Here is a 19,467-nt window from a genome sequence, read left to right on the forward strand (position 1 = left end):
GAATATTCTAGTTTTTCCTAAGAAATTTTTTTTTGTAGATGTAACATTTATTACAATTTAAAAAATGCGGTTTAGAAATGTTTGATTATATACAAAAATTAAATTAGATTTTGATGCCAGTTAACTAATTTAAAAAATATCAGTATTTGTTGTTAATTGTAACTTAAAAGTTATACCTAAAAACTATACCATTCACAGTTTATCTTTTTTTATTCAAGAAATAATCACAATGTTCTTGAAATCAAACTCATAGCATGAATTTTAAACATGAGGTCAGAGGGTACTTATTGATGTTTCCTGATAAATCAAGATTAGAAAGTTTAACAAAATTAACCAGATAAAAGTCTGTTACAATTGGTTTGAATAATTAAAAATAAATTACTACCCCAATTACTTTTACAATATCAATCACAACATATAATCACATCCTGCTATTCAAAAATCTCAACATTCGGGTGTCACATATCTCAAGAGGTTACGGTTACTTTTCCGAAAAGTGTCAAATGAGTGCGTGCTCTTCACTCGAGCAGCTCATCCTGGCTCGTCTTCTTCTCCGAGTTCGAGTGACTTGTGCTCTGTAATTATCGCACCCCCACCGCGTACTGTTTTGACCTCTTACGTGTCTATTCATGTTTTCGTTGCATTGTTGTTGTGAGAAAGGGTGAATAGGTCGGGTAACATATTTATTAGGGTGTGATTTGTTTGTTACAATATGTGGAACCTTAAATCAAATGCTCGAATTGGCAACAGGAAAAAGGTAAAATTTTAGAAAAAACTGTTGCATTTTCTTTGTTAGCCAAATAAATCAGTATCGCAATTGGTATTGCAAAAACTGAAAGTCCCACACTTTTTTGGCAAACCAGCGTAATTAAACGTATAAACAGAATACATAGTTATGGTTTTTCCTATTCAATCAATTTGAAATTTTTCAACATATTGGATTTTCAACTTCAATTAAAATTTCAAAATTAGAAAAAAATCCTAAATCTCTGAACCTCAAGCTTTATTTTTCAAACTTTTTCTTCGAGATGTTCTCAGGTTCTCAAAAATTTCCCTGAATATGTTCAAAACCCAACACATAAACAAAAACGCGATTCCGCTTCAAGTATTTCGAAAAATACACCACTTTTAGATCTCAAATCTAACATGTCTCAAATTTGCTTCAAGAGTTTATTTATTTCAATGACAATATATATATATATATATAAAGTACTGGACAAAAACGACGATGAGTTACACAAATGCCCAGCACTCACACATTATGAACGCTTTTCTTTTTTGCGTTTCTTGCACGAAATTTGTTCTTTTTGATTCAATATTATAAGTTACCATGTAAGTTGTTGTTCTAAAGCAATCACAATTACACATAAAGCAGTATCAAAATTCCGTAATCTAGATTGGGACATAGAAAAGCAATAAAAAAAGAGAATTATGAAAAACACGTAATTTTCAGTGTTCTCTATGATGTACACTTTACTTCAATATTTTAAATGTGACTTTAAAGTATATCAATAGAGAATACGGCTATTCTAGAAATCACATACTACTGTAGCTTAGAGCTTAACAAACATATTTGTTCGATGTACAAGTAAAATCAGAAATATTAGAAACTCGGCACATTTTATAAGTTTTTCCCGATTAAATTGAACTTGGAATCGTGGTAGTCACGGATCGTCTTGTGGTGCTTTCAAAGTGAGTACTGAGTAGCTGGGAGCACGCTGGATTGCCCTGAAATTGTATGTTTTAAAAAACCATTTCTTTTCGAAGGAAAATAGCTATCGTACCGGACTCACTCGTCTCATTCCACAAGCTGCCTTCACCGTGTCAAGAAGAGCCGCAAATGCAGCACGAAAGTGTTCATTACAGTAACCGTAAAGGAAGGGATTCACAATCACCGATCTGAAATCAATTTTATCGGCCCTCAAAGATCCATGGAATTTTTGGGGTATTCTTTTTCCACATTGTTGTTTTTATTGTTTTATTTGGGCACTCCTCATATGTACACCTACTCATTGGATATTCAAGGACAACTTCTTCTATTTGATCATTCTACTCAGTCAACAATTGTTTTTTAGTTATATGTTAAACAAGGTTGCAACACGGAAAAAAGATGTTTCAACTTGGCGTGTTCGAGCAAAACACAATGAAAATGTTGTAAAGATAATATTAAAACTCACGTCATTGAAATGCAATGGAAAATAATTCCGAATAGGTAATCTTGTGAATCAATAATGCCGGGAAGCGCTGAGTAATCCCGGAGAAAGTTGAAGCCAACAGATGGCAGCCATGAGAGAGCGAATGTGACTGTCTGAAATGAGTATAACGGCTAGTTTATGATCTATCCGGTAAAAAAAGTTAACTACATCCTACATTTATGTGTACACAAACAAGTCACCGAAAATATATGTAATTTTTTTTATTTCAAAGAAGGCGATGCCCAATCTCACTACATACAAACAAGCATGTTTAAATTCTGATTGCGCAAGAAGGTCTCCTTATTCAGCATACTTTTCCGAATGAACTTTTTTTTGGAAAAATCAACCCAAAAAAACAAATTAATGAGAAGTGGGTTACTGTAGTTTTTGAAGGTGCACACGTTTTTGCGCAACCATGCTTTTACGAGGCATTTACACGAATACATCTGATATTCAGAAAATTTCTACAGTATTCCCGCAGTATTCATATATAAACCTGCTTTCTACAGCAAATAGGATTATAGATCTTATAAATAAATAGGATTCTAGATGTTATAAATTTTGACCTAAAGAAACAATTATAGGGATTCGGATTAATCATCTGTTCTAATTTTTAAACATTTGTTTCTTCAAATTTTGCAACGGAAACCTGCAATGATACCAATTTTAACTTCAATGACTAACCATGATAATAAGCATCCGATTTGTGCGAAGTCGACGTTGCGTCAATTGACGACGTGCCTCAGACATCAGCTCTTTTTGGCTTCCTCTCACAAAGACACCACGTCGTAGTTTGATAGAAATAGATGCATAGCAAAATGTGATGGTGATCAATGGAAACACGAATTGAATAATGAACACCACTGTTCCTAAAATTTACGCGTTGAGTAAATTATAATTTGAAAGAAAAAAGAACACCAACCATAAACGCTTCTCAAATAAGCATCTGGTCCCCAGTTTTCTGAGCAATATTCTCCGCAATAGTTTCGGAATTGCATAAGTTCCTGTTTCATGAATAATGGTACCGAAAGCCCAACTGAGATGGCGCTGTTGAAACTTATCATTTTCAATGCTTGATCTTTGCGTATCGGTCTGGAAGTGCAAAAGTGAGTAACTCGGTTTTCAGTTCAAAACTCACTCTTTCGTCGGATGACAGATGAGAATATATCTGTCAATTGCAATTGCGGTGAGCGTTAACGTGGAAAAACTCAACGCGGTACCCTGGAAAATTAATTAAATTTGATATTTTAATTTTCATTGTGTTTTGTGCTTTGAATTGAAATCAATAATCTTTCAAATCCTATATGAAAGATTAATTCCTACGCTCTTAGTTGTGCAAATCTATAGCTTTACCAGTTCTATTTGACTAAAATGCTAATCGTTTCGGTCAGAACAATTTTTTTTTAAATTTTTATTGTTAGCAGCTTTCAATTATTTTCTTTCTTACCTGTAACAAAGGTAGTAAATGACACAATGGTCCACCAAATAACCAAACTTTAGAGAATGCGGTTATCGGCGTTACTGAACCACTAACAATCGCCACAAAAATGTCAGAAACTGACAAAGATACGATGAACATGTTCCTGACTGATTGAAGAACTTTGAACCTCATCACCGACATCACTACTAACAAATTGCCGGTTACGCCAACTCTGAAAAATTGTATAGATTGCATTTACTCTTCCAATTCTTCTAAATGTTCAGGATCTCTCGATTTTTCCCGCCTCATCTATGATCTCTCAAAAAGCGACCGGAAATTTTGAAAATTAAGTTTTCTGTTTGACCTCGCCTCTGTTTCCGGAAAACCAATTGAGCACAAACAAACATTGTGATAGATAGAATCTAGAGTTACGTCTCCTTTTTTTCGTTGGCTAATTAATTTCGTTTTTAGTGGATGTATGGCATGTAAGGGCGCAATTTATCAACGATGATAATTCACGAGTTCAAACTATGAAAGACTGTGGTGTAGAATTTGTTCAATATTTAGTTTTTTTCAGATATTCAATGAGTTTCGACCATTGAGCAGTTTTTTTTTCAATACTTTATGAAAAATAAACATTATCCGAAATTCCGCCCTCTTCTCTCCTTCTATCCTCATAAACCCATAGAGCCTTAGTATGCAGATCAAAAACCACGAACACTGGCTGCTCATGTTACTCATCTGGTGGTACACCCCACTCTTACCGCAATAATTCAATTTTCCAGAGACCTACTGTTGAGATAATTCGATTTCATTAATTTGTGGAAGAACTCGTGTAAAACACTCAATGTATCTTGATCGAATACCGAACAATTGGTTTTCAATGAATGAGCAATGTTATGTTGACATTGAATACAGAGTGAGCTCTTTTACAACACGTGATGACATTGGTCCCATATTATTGGTGCCTTTTTTTTGTTTCAAAAAAGGCTCTAAGAGCATCGCTATTATATTTCATCAGACATGTTTTTGCATAGTGCAAACTCACACGACAATTATAGTGTAGATGGTTGCAAGAATCGCGATGGGAATCGGGTGGAGCGTCAGGTCATGCTTTGTCTGCCACAAGTATGCACGGATGTCGATGCAGTGATTCGAAGAACTCATTGTTTGATCGACGCTGAAATTTGCAAGATTACACAAATGTTTAATGAAATTGAGGGCGCTGCGAAAAATTGGAAAGCGAAAAAAAAACATTTTCTGAATAAAGAGGAATAGATTAAGCTATGTATCTGACTTTGCAAAACGGTTTCACTATTTTGCGACGTGGGGTATTCAGTAATAATAAAAAGATAGACATATTGACAAAAACCAATTTTCATTACCGAAATAGTTAAGGTCAAAAAGGTTAAGAGGCCCCGAATATGTAATATTCCAGATTTCTTGAGAGAAATTAACGGTAAAAAAATAATACTTGTTCTACTATGTAGAACTCACACGGAGATATTTATTTTTCTTTGAACTAAACTTAGCAGTTAATTGAGATTATTGAAAGTTATATCCGTGAAAACTTTTTATTTCAAACAAAGATCGGAAGCAATCAAATTTTTGAGGTAATCTGTCAAAATCAAAGTTTCAGAACAGGGGAACTAGTGAAAATCACAAAATGTATTCTTCCACATTTTTGTGAGAAACATTTAAATATTATTCAGAAACAATGCGCCACTTTGTGTGAGAACGAGAACTGTTTATCGAGGCTAGTTTGAAAAACATAGTTTAATGTCTGAAACCAAGTGTTGACTTGGGGACTTGGATAATTACAAGACAGCAATAGAGAAAGGCTTAAATTCCATTGAAGATCAACAAAAAACGAGGAATAAAAGGAAGAGTAGCAGTGGAGAAGAGCACCAGTGGGCGGAGACGTAATTTTTCTTCACATTTTGTCTTCTCCTCCAATTTTTTTTGGGAGGCGGTCTAAAAGAGGATGCGGGAAAATTTGAAGAGGCTTTCTGAACGCTTATGCGCTTTTGACACTGGTTAATGATTCAATGGAAGCAAGGAAATGTGAAAAATGATGTGGTAAATTGGACTTTTGTGATCAGAGTTTAGATGTTCATCAATTGCTTGCAGACGATATAAAAAGTATGGGAAGCAAATCTACAGTCTATAATCGTTTAAGCGAACAAAAATAGTAACTTGAGAACTTTTCAATGACATCATAGAGATTGAAAAGCCAGACATAATTGTTCAGTATCATTCAGATAATTACTGAAACTCGTGGTATCGTTTTTTTTTTCAGAAAAAAAAATATGCGTGAAAGGATATTCTCTCTATTTTTCACATAATATATTGAAAAATGAAACCAGACACAGAATTCAGTTTAGTTAGACGTAATGTAAAAATGGACAGAAATAAAAAAAACGTTGGGGGAGGAGAAAGAATAAAATGATTCAAGCCGTGTTCAATTGAAAAAGAATGTGGAAAAAAGAGAGCAAACACTTTTCAGAAGGTAGATTCGTTCAAGCGGGAACGTTTTTTGTTCTATGAAATTATTGACTCGGGTCAAAGACTCTCATGCGGTGGGGGTGAATGTAAGTTGAAAGTTCAAGATCAAATAGTAGTTATTTTTGAGGTAAATTTCAAAACATATCAGATATCAGGTATTTAACAATGGACCATTTTTAAATCAGCATATTTATTTAAATCTCTCCCCGATAGTTACTGTAAGTGGTACTTATGGTTTTGAAAATTTTGGATAACTAAATGGTTTCTCATTATCTGAATCATTGTTAATAATTCAACATTATCGATACATATTACATACAATACGCTTAAATTGAAAAATGAGGAAAGTGCCGGAAAACAAACGAAATAAGTTGGGGATTTTTTTAAAACTTTTTTTGACTATAAATTTGATTTCAAACTTTAGCACCAATAGTGTTATCCATCGTAATCCCAACGTTCATCACTCTTTCTTAAAATAGAATGCATTTATTTGTTGTGGAGTCCCCTATTATTATTTTTTTTTACTTCTACCACACCCTTACAATAATCCCCCGGCAACATTGAAAAATATGAACTGAGAGATTCCCCGATGTGGAAGTAACAGGAAAAGCTGTCCAATTATTGTGATGATGTATATACATTATTGGAAAATTGAAAAAAAAAATTACCCACACGATGATCCTGTATTCTAGGAGCGATTGGAACTCTCTAATTTTTGAAATGTATCTCTAAAGTTTGAAAAATATAACAAAGCTGGTGTAATTTCGATATTAATATGACAAATTTGCAGAATGATTTTTTTAAAGATTAAACTTGAAACAGCTTCAGTAAAGTTTTAAGTGGAACAGTCATTGTCTGAAGGAAAAAGATAAAACTCAAAAAAAACATGTTGATGTGAGGGTGGTTGGCGACCAAAAACGCTCGCCAAGTTCAGACCAATTAGTATTTTGTGGTCCCTGAAAAAGGTTCGTGTGTACACGATTTATCTTTAAAATTATACTATTTACGTCTAACTTTTCATGTGACGTATTTGTGTCCTCAATATTTTTGTTTTCACGTTGGCATTCTTGAAAGTATAAATTGCTACCATGATACGCATTTTTCTACAAGTGCAAGACTAGTTTTGCGTGGAACAAAACATCGAATCGGAGTATAATTGAAAAAAAAGCAACAGCGTTCGACTTTCCTAGTCACTGAAAAACGATTTCTAAAGAAAAACACACTGAAATTATTCAAGTTGTTATAAAACTTTAGGCAATCGGTTTCTCCATCTTTTATAGTCAAATCAGATCCAAAAATCAATTTTCCGAACCAATAAGTTTAATGAGTTTTGCGAATCTCTAAGTTTACTTGAAAGTAATTTTGTGTCAGACAGTTATGTATAAGGTGTTAACGGAAAAATATCATTTTAATACCCAATTGGCTAAAATGAATTTGTCTGGATAACGAATCTCGTGGTACATTTTTTGGAATGTCATACAACATAGTATTCCGAGAACATACATATGTATTAAATGATTGCTTTTGACTGAAGTGTAGGTAATGAACATATTTGTTTCGAAAAGATTTAGGAATGTGTTTCTAAAACTTAGGGGAATAACAAGCATTAACTTGTACTTTTTACTGTACTGGTTATTTTGGTGTCATTCGTGTTATTCATATATAAGTATTTTCTTGGAATTTCTCAATTTTTAATTTTCTAAACATTTTAGCGTTCAGGAGTTATTCAGAAATTGAAAACTAAACCGCAAAACCGAAACGTTGGAAATTATAGCCAAAAAAAACCAGGACCTACGGAGAAAAATAGTGGAAATCCACAACTAGTCCACAACTATTCCAAAACACAAATTTATAAAGTTTGGCAATATATAATCAGATTACACTACGGTATTCATTTTGTAAGGAAATAACGTCTGGAAAATTACAAAATATATGTATCAGTCTATTTCTCAGCTGTTTTACCACGAGGCAAAATCTTCTGCTGTCACGTTACTGTAATATAAACAAGCCAGTTGAAAAATTGTTAATTTATGAAATGAGCAGTTTTTTTTTACCAAATCTATTATTGGTAAAAAAAAAGCCTGATGCCTGCCCCCAACCTGCCTGCCTCACGCCGACATCGTGCCTTGTTTTTACACTTTGGCGAGAAGTTAAAGCCTTGGTGTTTACCACATAGGTGGTTCTTCTGCCGCGACTTACACTTTTTGCGTCCCGCGCCGCACGGTACAGAAGAGGCAAGAAAAAAAAATCTAAAATAAGGCAAAACAATTCGAATTGAAGACGTAAGTATTTGAAATTTTAAGTGCCAAACCATCAAAAAAAGCTAAAAACAGAATACGTCTAGGATGACAATAAATTAGCTTCGAAAAAAAAAGATAATGGGAAAATGAATGGAAGACAAAACCCGAAATTCCATACTCTGACCTAGATTCAAAAATGGCGCAACAAATATTTAATTTCTGTGAGGCGAGATTTTTCCCCAAAAATTTAGCGTTGGCAAAAAAGGGGATTGAAAAAAGTTGAACAAATTTTTATTTTTAAGAATTAATTTCGAAATGTTTGATGCAAAATTTTAGAAACGGGTAAAAACTTATTCAAAATTGAGACGGCTAAATTTTGGAAAGATAAAAACACTAAACATGATCTGAGATCTAGGATCTGCCAATTTCAGATGGGGTTTTAATTCAGAAAGCTGAATATGCAATTCGCAAATTTATGGCTCAGGCATTGGTCAAAAACATCAAAAACATGCAGCTTGCACATCTTCCGGTTAAATTTTATTCGTAAATTGTGTTATCCAGATATTGGGTTTTATAGGAGCTGTCTATGTGATAAAATAAAGATCAAAACGTGAAACCCAATGTTCAGACAAGACAATGATAATGAATATATTACCAAGAGACACTACCGTCGTCTCAAACCCACGTAGTATGTAAGCTCCACTGAGAACTGCAAATGTATCTGGTAAGTGCACTATTGAATGAGTAAGTGTTATCTGATTGTTTCAAGCGATTCGAGTGAGTAATTTATTTTATCCTACACTCGTCGGAAATTGAAACGGAGTAGCTTAAACTGGTAAGTCAACAATGACGTTTATTCTCGCAAGAGAATTTTCAAAGCATTTATTGTTGGAGGGTAAAGGAATTTCAGAAAAATGGTGTAAGATTTGGGTAATTTTAAAATTATTTCCTAAATGGCTAAGTTTCTGTTTTTTTAACTTTTTAGATTTTCACATCAATGACCTATGATTATCATCAATTAATATCACATTAACTATTCACAACGAGAGCACATAAATTAAAACTTTTACAACTTTTGCTAACTTGCTCGAAAGTCTACAGTTTCTGGGCTGAGTTTTTTAGCCCCACAGTTTCAGTTAAAATGCGTTATAATAATGATCAGTCACATCATGACACAAGCAACTGGATAAATGGCCCTTATGATGTTTTTCTATGAAGAAACAGACACAGCTGAAAATAGAATATAAATAATAGCAATGATCAAGATATAAACTACATGTAAAAGTTTTAAACCGAGTTTTGATGTACATGTTATTCATTAACCTACAAGAAAAGTATTTCAGCTGTCATCTAAATATTTGTATAAAACCTATGTCGTTTGAAACGAAAAACATTTAAATAAGGTCACTGAGTAAATTTAGTGATAGAGAGGAAATCTGAACAAAAAAAAGACATTCTCAACTTTTTTAAGGGAGTGAGCGCTATTTTGAAACTTCGATACGAAAAAACCTTTTGTACAACAATTTCACAACTATTTATTTTGATAAATCTACATTTTGATTTTTTTATAGGGCTCGTCGCTAAATTTTTTGCTGTGACATAATTTAGAGGTTTTTTTATCTGACACGCGGTATATTAGTTTAAACAAGCTGAAGCTGTTTTTCAGTTAGGCTACAAACTACAAAAGATCACGGAACTTTAGAAAAGTGAGAAGCAATAAAACATGATGCTCGAAAATATTCCACCTACCCAAAGTCCTCTTCCCCGGAACAAGGGTTTTGAAAGTAAAGATGATCTTTTTTGTTCTGACTGCTAGAATCGTGAATTAAAAATAAGGAACGTAAAAGTTAAAAGAAAACGCAAGGAAAAAAGATGGAGAAAGAGGTGTAGCAAAAATCTAGAAGACGGAAAAGTAGTGGAAAAATAAAAAACTAGAAGGATAGAAAAGAAATGGAAAAGAACCATATCGTGAACGCATTAAGCCGTGGCACCACTCTTTTTTGGAAGGCGGGAGGCGGGGTGGTCCGAGCAATTGCACTTTGAGAAGTAAAGGTAAACAGGATATCGTTTCAGATTCTCTGTTTTTTTCACTCAATTTTCACTTACTAGTCTCAATTTGTTGAAAATTAGAGGGAAATCTTGAGACAAATCAAATTTAACGGACGAAACAAATACACCGCCTGGAAAACACTAGGAGTAACTGAACCATGGAAAACGAGAAATCGGGAAAGGAGGAAAAACAAAAGGGAAAGAAAGAAGAAGAAGGAGAAAAACGAAGATTAGGTTATTCATTGGTTTACCAAATAATATGCAAATGTAGATATGAGTAGATATTCTCGAAAACGTTTGTCAACTTTTATAGAAAACAATGATCCGTGAATCCGCAAATTTGTTCCATCGAATTCGGATATTACTTCTCGGAATTTGAAATTTTATTACACAGACGTTAAAAACATTGAAAGCCATTCCATCTGTTTCCTGTTCCTTCTCAATTGGGAATTTTAGGAGTCATATTAAATATTAATGAAGCACTGGTCTGGTGAAGCCCACATATAGAGAAAAGCAGTCAGATTTTTGAATGAAAAAATAATTTCAAATGTTCTGAGAAGACTTGTAATACAATGTAAAAAAATGTGACTTATGTGGGAGGAAAACTGTCGTCTATACGCAACATGCGTCATTAAGTGGTTATTGCAAGACAATCTTTAATGACTTGATGCTATCAAACAAATTTTAACAATTAGAAGGAATCTCGATATGAAAGGAAATAACCAAGATTCAGGCGGAGCATATCTTACAATATAACAATAGTTTGCTGTTATTTTAACATCAGTTTATTACAAAAAAAAACTCTAAACATGATGAGGTTGTATACGAGCTAATTGGAAAACTGCAATGAACCTACATACGAAAATCATCTTAAAATAATCTCCACTCATATCTTGGTTTCCTTTTCTTGTTTGCATTTTGTTGTCCACAGTTTCTACTGTTTTTTGTTTTGATACGAGTAATTAAATCAGATCAATACAAAAATTAAACCTTCATTTAAAATTTTTGAATAGTAATCTTTATTTATTTCATTTATGTTATAACTTAAAATCACAAAGAAAATGTTGCACCTGAAATGTTTCATACGCAGAGTACCAATGTTAACTAGTTGTTACAAATTTTCACAACTGAACAAACAGCTCACAGGAAAAATGAAACTAAACTGACATACAAAGATCACTTCACAAAACGTGTGCATCATATTGAATATGCCACCTCTTTTTTGGAATTTGGTCTGCTTCTGTCATTTTTAGAAAACAATGATTTACCCTGAAAGAAGTCAACGACATATTCTATCAAGTGGCATGCTCGCGCTTATGCGTTCCTAGAAAACTGTAAAATGAATTTCTAACTTTTTTTAAATCTAAATGTTTTTTTGCGATTAGATTTCACTCTATGAATAGCGTTAGGGGTTAAAAAAATTGAAAATCAGGATGTTTATGTGGCTCACGTTAAAAAAATTTATACTGAATGTTATTTGCGCTTGTAAAAAGGGCATCACCGATGAAGTGAATTGCGACATAATTTTTTTCCATTGTGCAACATTAGCAGATGTTTTTTCCGCCTGGCACTTTTGAGACCCGTAATACATAAAATCAAATTATCAATTAGTTATATAATAGTTGCATATGTTTTCAAACACGTTTATTCAAAATGTTGGTTTTGAAACATTTTTAGAAAAAAAGGACTAGCTTCGAACCTAGAGAATGATTTCCTTTTCTAGTTTACAGTAGGAAAAAGCACTGAAAAAGATATCGAAAGATCGCCAACCTACACAGGAAGTATTTAAAGATGTTACCTCCGGAAAAAAATTAAAAACTCCTATGAATGTTTCATAAATATTCGCATGTTTCAATTTCTCATGAAATTCGGGTGCCTTTTGAACTCGCTCTTGAGGAGTGAGTGGATAAGATTTTTGGTCATTAGAATTGATCGTTGACAAAAGTTTACTGTTTACGGGATGACAGTTCACCGACGACGACAAATAATAAATAAAGGAACCTGTGTCGAATTACTTTTTTCTTTCACTTCCACTTCCAACTACACAGAGATCACCTCTTGAGTGAGAAACATTTTCACAAAAAAGTCAGTCAAGTGAGAGAAAAGTGTTGTGACTTGGTGCATTAATTTGTTAGAACGGTTCTAGAATCCAGATAAGCTGGTTTTCGGAAGACACTGATACTAAAAAATAATTTAACCGTTTCCTTGTTAGTTAATGCACTCCAATCACTAGAGACAATTTATATATTCTTTTTTAAAAGTTTCAAACTCTGTTTTGTGCTCGGATTTGCTTAGGTACAAAATCACAAACAAAAGATTAGTTTTTCCTGTGTTTTCAAGTGTTGCATACCCGTCATATCTTTTTGCGGGAAAAGAGCAACAAATTGAGCAGGAAAAAGAGGAAGAAATGTTCGAAAGAATAGGCGTCAACCTTTTACAAAATTGTTGTAAAGATTGAGGGCAAATGTGCTTCGTCTTTTTTTTTTCATTCAAAGAAAACCCGAAGAAAAAAACGAGACTGAACAAGAAGAGGTGCATTACATTGGTACATTCCATTGAAATAGGGTGAAAGGTTCATAAATCGAGTTGTTGTTTATTTTGGGGTTATTTTATTTTTGATTGAGTTTTGAACATCACTGAAATGACAATTTGTTTTTTTTTTCAAAAAATTTCTGCAGTATATGGAATTATAAAGTTTAAAGACGGAAAAGAATCAATGCACATTCACAAAGGGAATTCACCAATATTTTCGAAGAGTATCTTTGCACGTGGTACCAGACTGTCCCATTACCGTTTGATCTACAATAAATAAGGGAATTTTTAGCCCAAGATAATGTGACGTCAGCACGTTCTTAACCATGAAAAATCAGTTGAGAACTCTGCGTCTCTTCTCACGCATTTTTTTGTAGATCTACGTGAATCAAACCGAAATGGAACACTCTGACACCACGAGTCTTTGGGGGCTTGTGCTTATAAACTTGTAAATGAGAGCTAGAAAAAGTACTATTATAAGTTTGATAACGTTTCACAGTGTTTATTTTAGTATCATACATACAAAATAATGAACAAATTTCAGTTCAGTTAAACATGAATTGTAGTGGAAAAAAAATTCAAACTAAAAAAGTACAATGTTTCGTGTGAAATGGGATTAGGTATTTTAAAAAAAACCTACTACAAAAATCCAACATCGAATTTTATATTGATCTTAGAAATTACTATTTAATAGAATATGAGATCTGTTATTTATGTATACCGCAAAAGAAATCCTTGCAGTCTGACTGGAATGGTTCAAATTTTTATACAATGATGGTAGTAATGCTCTCTTTTTGAAAAGTACGCCCTTTTTAGATTTTCTCGAAGCATGTAATATAATAATATAGCATCTAATACTGGTGAACTTTTTGTGATTCTAAAGCAATCCAAATATCAAATCTGACACATCAAATTCTAGTCGGACTGATCTCGGCTAAACTTTCTATGTGAATCTTATCCGGTATTATAATAAAAAATTTAATACTTTTGCAATGGACTTCTTAAATCATTTTTTCTATTAAATCTTGCTACGACACAAGTTTTCATTTTACAAAAGCTAGGTGTGGAAAAAATTTAAAAATAAAAACAATTAGAAGCAATGGAAAATTCGATTTTATTGTGAATGTGTAGATGTCTCAAGTGTGAGAAAATGAAAAAGTCGATTGACTCTTGAGTAGAGATTTGTAAGATTTATGCGCTCAACAAATAGTCGCTCCGTGAGATTTTCAATATTGCGTTGGGATGTGTACTTTTTCCAACGAATATTGGAACATTTACATAGTCGTTCAGTGAGCATGTTGTTTTTTTGCCTGGTTTAAAATAAGGAATGTTCTTTTTTTTTACTGAGTTAAGAACAATGTTGTTCCACTGCTCAGCTGGGGTCAGTGACGTTTTTGTTTCTAGTTTACTTACGCTTATTCACTAATGAAAATTAATTTAATATAATTGTCGTATTATTCACAGGGAGAGAACAGCCGATAGAAATTGACATTTATGTCTTTGATGAAAATTGTATTAGATGCTACAATACTAGAAAAAGGAATTCCTAAGCATACATTTACAGGAATAATAATAATAGCAATATTTCCAAAACTAAAATTCTTTTTGAAAATGGCGTGCAGCTTAATGCAGAACACAATGAAGGGTCCTTCAGATTCTTTATTCCGCCGAGCAAAGTTCATCACGTGATAACGAGTTTTCCTTATTATTCTGTAGAGAGCAACAACCAAAGGGTCCCGAGACTGAGTACAAATAACAAAAAAAAAACGTTGTGTTTTGCAAATACCGCTTCTGAAGTGACCAATATTTCTAGAACAATCAAAACATGTTTTAAACTGACTCGTACTGTTTGTCAAAAAAAAATTCTGATTCTGCTCAGTACTTATGCAATAGATATGCTGGTTGGAAGTTTTGCAGTTTTAGGCCTAAGGAAAATTATTGATGCATCAAATTAAAAACATTCCGGGATTCGGCAGTAACAAAAAGGCCAACACAACCACGAATATTTAACAGAAAGATTTTTGCCTTTTTTGCTTGAAGCAGTACTCGATTTTTAGGAAGAATGAAGTTATCAATATTTCATTTTTAATTCCAACTCCAAGTGAGAGAAATATTGGATTTGTGAAAAGAAAGATCATAAAAATATCAAGAACTTAATGAAATAAATACGATTCTCGATCTAACAATTCATAAAATCTTCAAACCAAACACTTTATTTTTTCAACTCTGAACCCTAAACTCTTAAGCCACATCCTTCATGCATTTGTTAACAGAACGCAAACGCATCATAAACTTTTGCATCTTTTTTGCACCCATCACTTCAAATCTATCTAGTTTGCATTTTTCTCATCGTATGTGCACTCAATTTTGTCACGCTAGCCTCATTAGAGCAGCATGGGCCCGACGAGAAAATGATATCAGTTTTCTGAAAAAGAATTCAGTCACTTACTATGTATCGTTGAGCAATGCTTCTGTAGTGTCCGTTGTGAAGTTTTCACTAGAAGTGTGATTCATTTCCGCTCTGAAACAAAAAAATGATCACGGTCCATTGGAGTGAAAAGTCAAGAATCGAATTAGATAAGAAGAACAAAAACGTCATGAAACACTGATATTCCGAAATAGAAACAAAAAGTATTGTGATTCTTGAAATATGTATAGTCCAGCAACTCATCAAAGTTTAAGGAAGGAAATGAAACATCCGGGATTAGAAAACGAAACCAAAAATACCGAAAAACCGCACTTTTCGTTAGAGTAAGAGATGAGAAAAGTGGGCATTAGAAAGTGGCATTCTGAAGATTTACGGTCAATTTCACGCATGCTATTTACTCTGGTGTGCTACTGCCTAGAGTAAGTTCGATGGCCAGAAATTTTAATTTTTCTGAAAATTGTGAAAAGAATATGAGATTTGAAAATAGTTATACCTAGAAATTTCGAATATTTCGAGAACATTTTATTTGGTGTGACATTCTTGATACTATGTATTTAATCATGTACAAAACTTTTGGAAAATTTTGCAGATGTTTCTACATCCGTTTTGAGGAGCATGCATTCGGCTGTTAATATACCACCTACAAGTTTAAAAAAAAACTCAAAATAATTTGAAGAAAATAGGGTTTGTTGGTTTTTGCACTTACAGATAATTGTGATATATTGGACTTCACAGAAATTTATATATTATAATAATCCGAAATTATGATAAATTGTCAATTTAGCTAAAAATTTAGCTAAAAAGCATAAAATATTTAGTATGATTGGTTAAAAATTCAGAACAAAATTAAAAATAAATTTTGGGCAAGCAATCATCTCTACTGTTGAAATTTTTGACAACAAGCGCAGGCAATGTTAAGCGCGAATTTCTGTTTGTAGCCACGGATAAATTATTTTAAAAAATATAGCCACATACGGGACAACATTTATTAAACATTAAATGTTCTAAACTTGGCTGACATTTTGCGAGTTTCTGAATTTTGATTTTATTACAAATTTTAGTTAACTTAACTTTAAAAAAGGAGCGACACCAAATCAAATTTCAAAAAATGTAATTATGTAATTAATGTAATTAATAATGTAATTTTAAAAATTGTCAGTATGTTATGTTTCATCTCCAGCAACAATCTAAAAAAACGGAAAAGTGCAAGATACCGTAGTGGTTCTTTCTCTAAAGAAATGACATGCAATCGGAACAAAAAACAAACAGAAAAAAGGGTTCCCTTTTGAAATTGCAGCACCCTTCCATTTTTCCTTTGCTTTTTTCTACATATCCACATGTGTGATGATGTCGACGGACTCACTAAAACAACCACGGCGGCTTGATTAAGTTTGTCTAATGAAAATGCACGTTCCGAGTTTCTTCTATTTTAATTCTATCAGGCACAGCCATGATTGGAAAATGTCAAGTAATGAAATTATTTTTAATATAACCTGGAAAGTAAGAATTAATCGCAGAAATATATGTCTGGAAACGACACAATTAGATTAAAACTTTAAGTGAAATAAAAAACTAAAACAAGGAACTAGTTCTAATTTTATTTTGGTTCTTTTTTTCCAGGAAAATTCAATTCATGACCCCGTATTTATGAAGGGTAGCATATAGCATTAAAGAGAGAATTTAAAACTTGAAAATAAAAAGAAAAACAACATAAGCTATTTTGACTCCAACTTAGACATACACACACTCTAGAAAAAAAAACTCAGGAATACTATAATTTATCTTTCAGTCAGCAGTCCTCTCGATAGGACCCCAATTTTGGTTTCGTGCGGCACTCAATTGGTTTTCGGATTGGTCTTGGTTCGTAGTGGGGGATAAGGATTAGACAACGGAGGGACTTTTTTCCATCAAATTTGCAAAAAAAGGGTAACAAAAAGTTGACTTCCGGGTCTCGTTAATTGATTCTACAAGCCAACTTATTCCGTGATTGTTTTCTGATGAGTTTCAAACTACATTTAGAACAAGTGAAATTGAATCCCAAAAAACTTAGTTTTCCTCTTTAAGCTAGTATTCCCTTTTTTACTTTTACTATTTTTTACTATTCCCTTTTTTCGCTGATTACAAATTGAAATTTTTGATAAAGAGAAAGTTGATAACGTTTTTCGGAGACACATTTTTTGCACGTCGCACTAACCCTTTGATATATGTACCTACCGTACTTTTCTAGTGCTGTAAATGATAAATGTAGGTTGAAGTTAACATATCTTCTGGGAAAGTTGTAAACAACAGGAAAAATGTACATGTGGCATTTTAAGGTCCTTGATTAAGTCGGATGCTCATTCACGCTGCAGATACCTGCTAATAACACCTTTTCGGTTTTACATATTTATGCATTCCCTACATTTTTTCTATGTATGACTACTTTTGAAGTGATACACTTTACAAATATTATATTGTTAACTCTAAATGTAGACAGTATTGTTCCTTCTATGTACACATTTATAAGTTTTTTTAAAACAATAATCTGACTAATAAGAAAGGACGTAGAATAGTGAAATCTAAACCGTGTGCGAATCTGGAAACAAATATGTTTGTCCTTATTTTTATACTGGAAGCTCTACAAAATAAAATTTGAAATTTAGTCTGAACACTAATTCTGTTAAGACATCAGTCCTTCATGCAAATGCTAACAAGACTATGATAGAAAAAAAATTTGAAATATCAAAAATATAGAAATGTGAAGCCATAATGTCTGGAACGACCATCAATCAAATGAGGAAAGTAACCAAGTGAACTTTTTAACGAAAAATAAATCTGAGAAATATGCACCCGTTGGGAGTTTCTCGGTATGGTTGTTAGGTTTTTATTTGAAATGTGTTATCATGAAAATGGCCGTTTAAACGTTCAACGGATGAAAGGACATTTGAGAAAAAAGAAAATGGGTCGAGAAAAGATTCGATTGGAAAAACACGAATGTTGGTGGAATGGGTTTCGATAGAAGGACCATGATGAGAAAAGAGTGGAAGGATAGCAGTTTTTGATATATAACTTCCAAGGTGTGATGGACTGAAAGCCCAAATTCAAGATAAATCGATGAAAATGAAAAGTACATCCGAGTTTGAAAATATCAGAATAAGCATGCAAGAAAAAGTCAAAAAGTTTGCAGTAGGTCCTAAAATGATGCTAATTGTGATAGGATAGGATGTCTGCACGGAAGTGTATAGTCTTTAGTCTCTGCCCAATTTCAGGAGGCAAAAAAGGAAAAAGTATATCCCCATTAGAAGAAAAAAAAACAGGAAATAACAGGTTGGCGTCCTGCGAGAATACGGATTTCTAGACTAAGCCTGGGTTTCCTGGCATTATTGTCTGATCTTATAGGTTATAAAAAAGCGGTTTACTTATTTATTTAGTAATAATCAGAAATCAATATGAAATTTGGATTTTAAATTTTGAATCTTGAAACACCCCGTCATAAAGTTGAATTATTGAAGACTACAATTTGTCATGCAGTGGTTTTTCCCGATACTGTTATATATATATATATATATATAACAGTCAACAAGTTTCATACAATGTATAAATATCTCGACTTCCTTGTTTTTGGATTTTAACTGAAGGAGTTAAAAATAAAGTATTCAGAAATGTCATAAAATTCCATTAAAGTCTTTGGAACAATGAAATTTGAAAAAAAAAGTAAAAATAAACAATGAATAAATGATTTTAGTGTCTATGTTTTTTTGAATTGCAAATGCGCTATAGTTCTAAAATAAAAAGCAGATTTGGTCTAGGAATAGACATTGGAATGAAAAGTTTCGATCGTTTAGAGAAATTTGTTTTCTTCTATATTGTTCACTCTATGGTTTCTGTTTTTTTTTCGATCTAATCTCAACCAAGAAGCTGTACATAAATTCATTCTGGGCGTTTCTTAAAATTCCGAGAAATGGCTCATCAAAGAAACAAAAAGACAAAAGAAGGGAATAAAAAGGAATCTGGTCAGGAGGTGGATGTTTCAAGTAAACAATTCACAACACGACGCAGATGCTTTAGAGTCTCCATTACGTCAACTCACAATTTGATTAGCCCTCTCAATCGGTTCAG

The 19,467-nt window shown here is 32.9% G+C and overlaps 1 protein-coding gene and 2 non-coding genes across 4 annotated transcripts; 1 reads left to right on the forward strand and 2 right to left on the reverse strand.

Moving 5' to 3' along the window:
* Positions 1-1,151: 1,151 nt before the first annotated feature.
* npr-10 (G-protein coupled receptors family 1 profile domain-containing protein) lies at positions 1,152-15,469 on the reverse strand. 2 transcript variants are annotated; one of them, NM_001029316.4, is made up of 9 exons: positions 15,391-15,463; positions 4,664-4,795; positions 3,643-3,847; positions 3,334-3,416; positions 3,118-3,287; positions 2,880-3,064; positions 2,178-2,308; positions 1,785-1,899; positions 1,152-1,728 (listed from the first exon to the last, which is right to left on the reverse strand). In NM_001029316.4, the coding sequence occupies exons 2-9, from the start codon at positions 4,780-4,782 to the stop codon at positions 1,639-1,641; spliced, it is 1,098 nt and encodes a 365-aa protein (NP_001024487.1). In that variant the 5' UTR covers positions 4,783-4,795; positions 15,391-15,463; the 3' UTR covers positions 1,152-1,638. The 2 variants fall into 2 exon arrangements, with proteins under 2 accessions (NP_001024487.1, NP_001024488.1); NM_001029317.3 differs by having other exon boundaries at positions 1,205-1,728; positions 1,794-1,899; positions 15,391-15,469.
* C53C7.7 lies at positions 4,287-4,415 on the reverse strand. The gene has a single exon (NR_072344.1). It is a non-coding gene; the product is annotated as an Unclassified non-coding RNA C53C7.7 (non-coding RNA).
* Positions 15,470-19,306: 3,837 nt separating the features above from the next.
* On the forward strand, positions 19,307-19,393 carry C53C7.8. The gene has a single exon (NR_072345.1). It is a non-coding gene; the product is annotated as an Unclassified non-coding RNA C53C7.8 (non-coding RNA).
* The last annotated feature ends 74 nt before the right edge of the window (positions 19,394-19,467 follow it).

The sequence above is a fragment of the Caenorhabditis elegans genome, chromosome X (genome assembly GCF_000002985.6).
Source record: "Caenorhabditis elegans chromosome X".
NCBI lineage: Eukaryota > Metazoa > Nematoda > Chromadorea > Rhabditida > Rhabditidae > Caenorhabditis > Caenorhabditis elegans.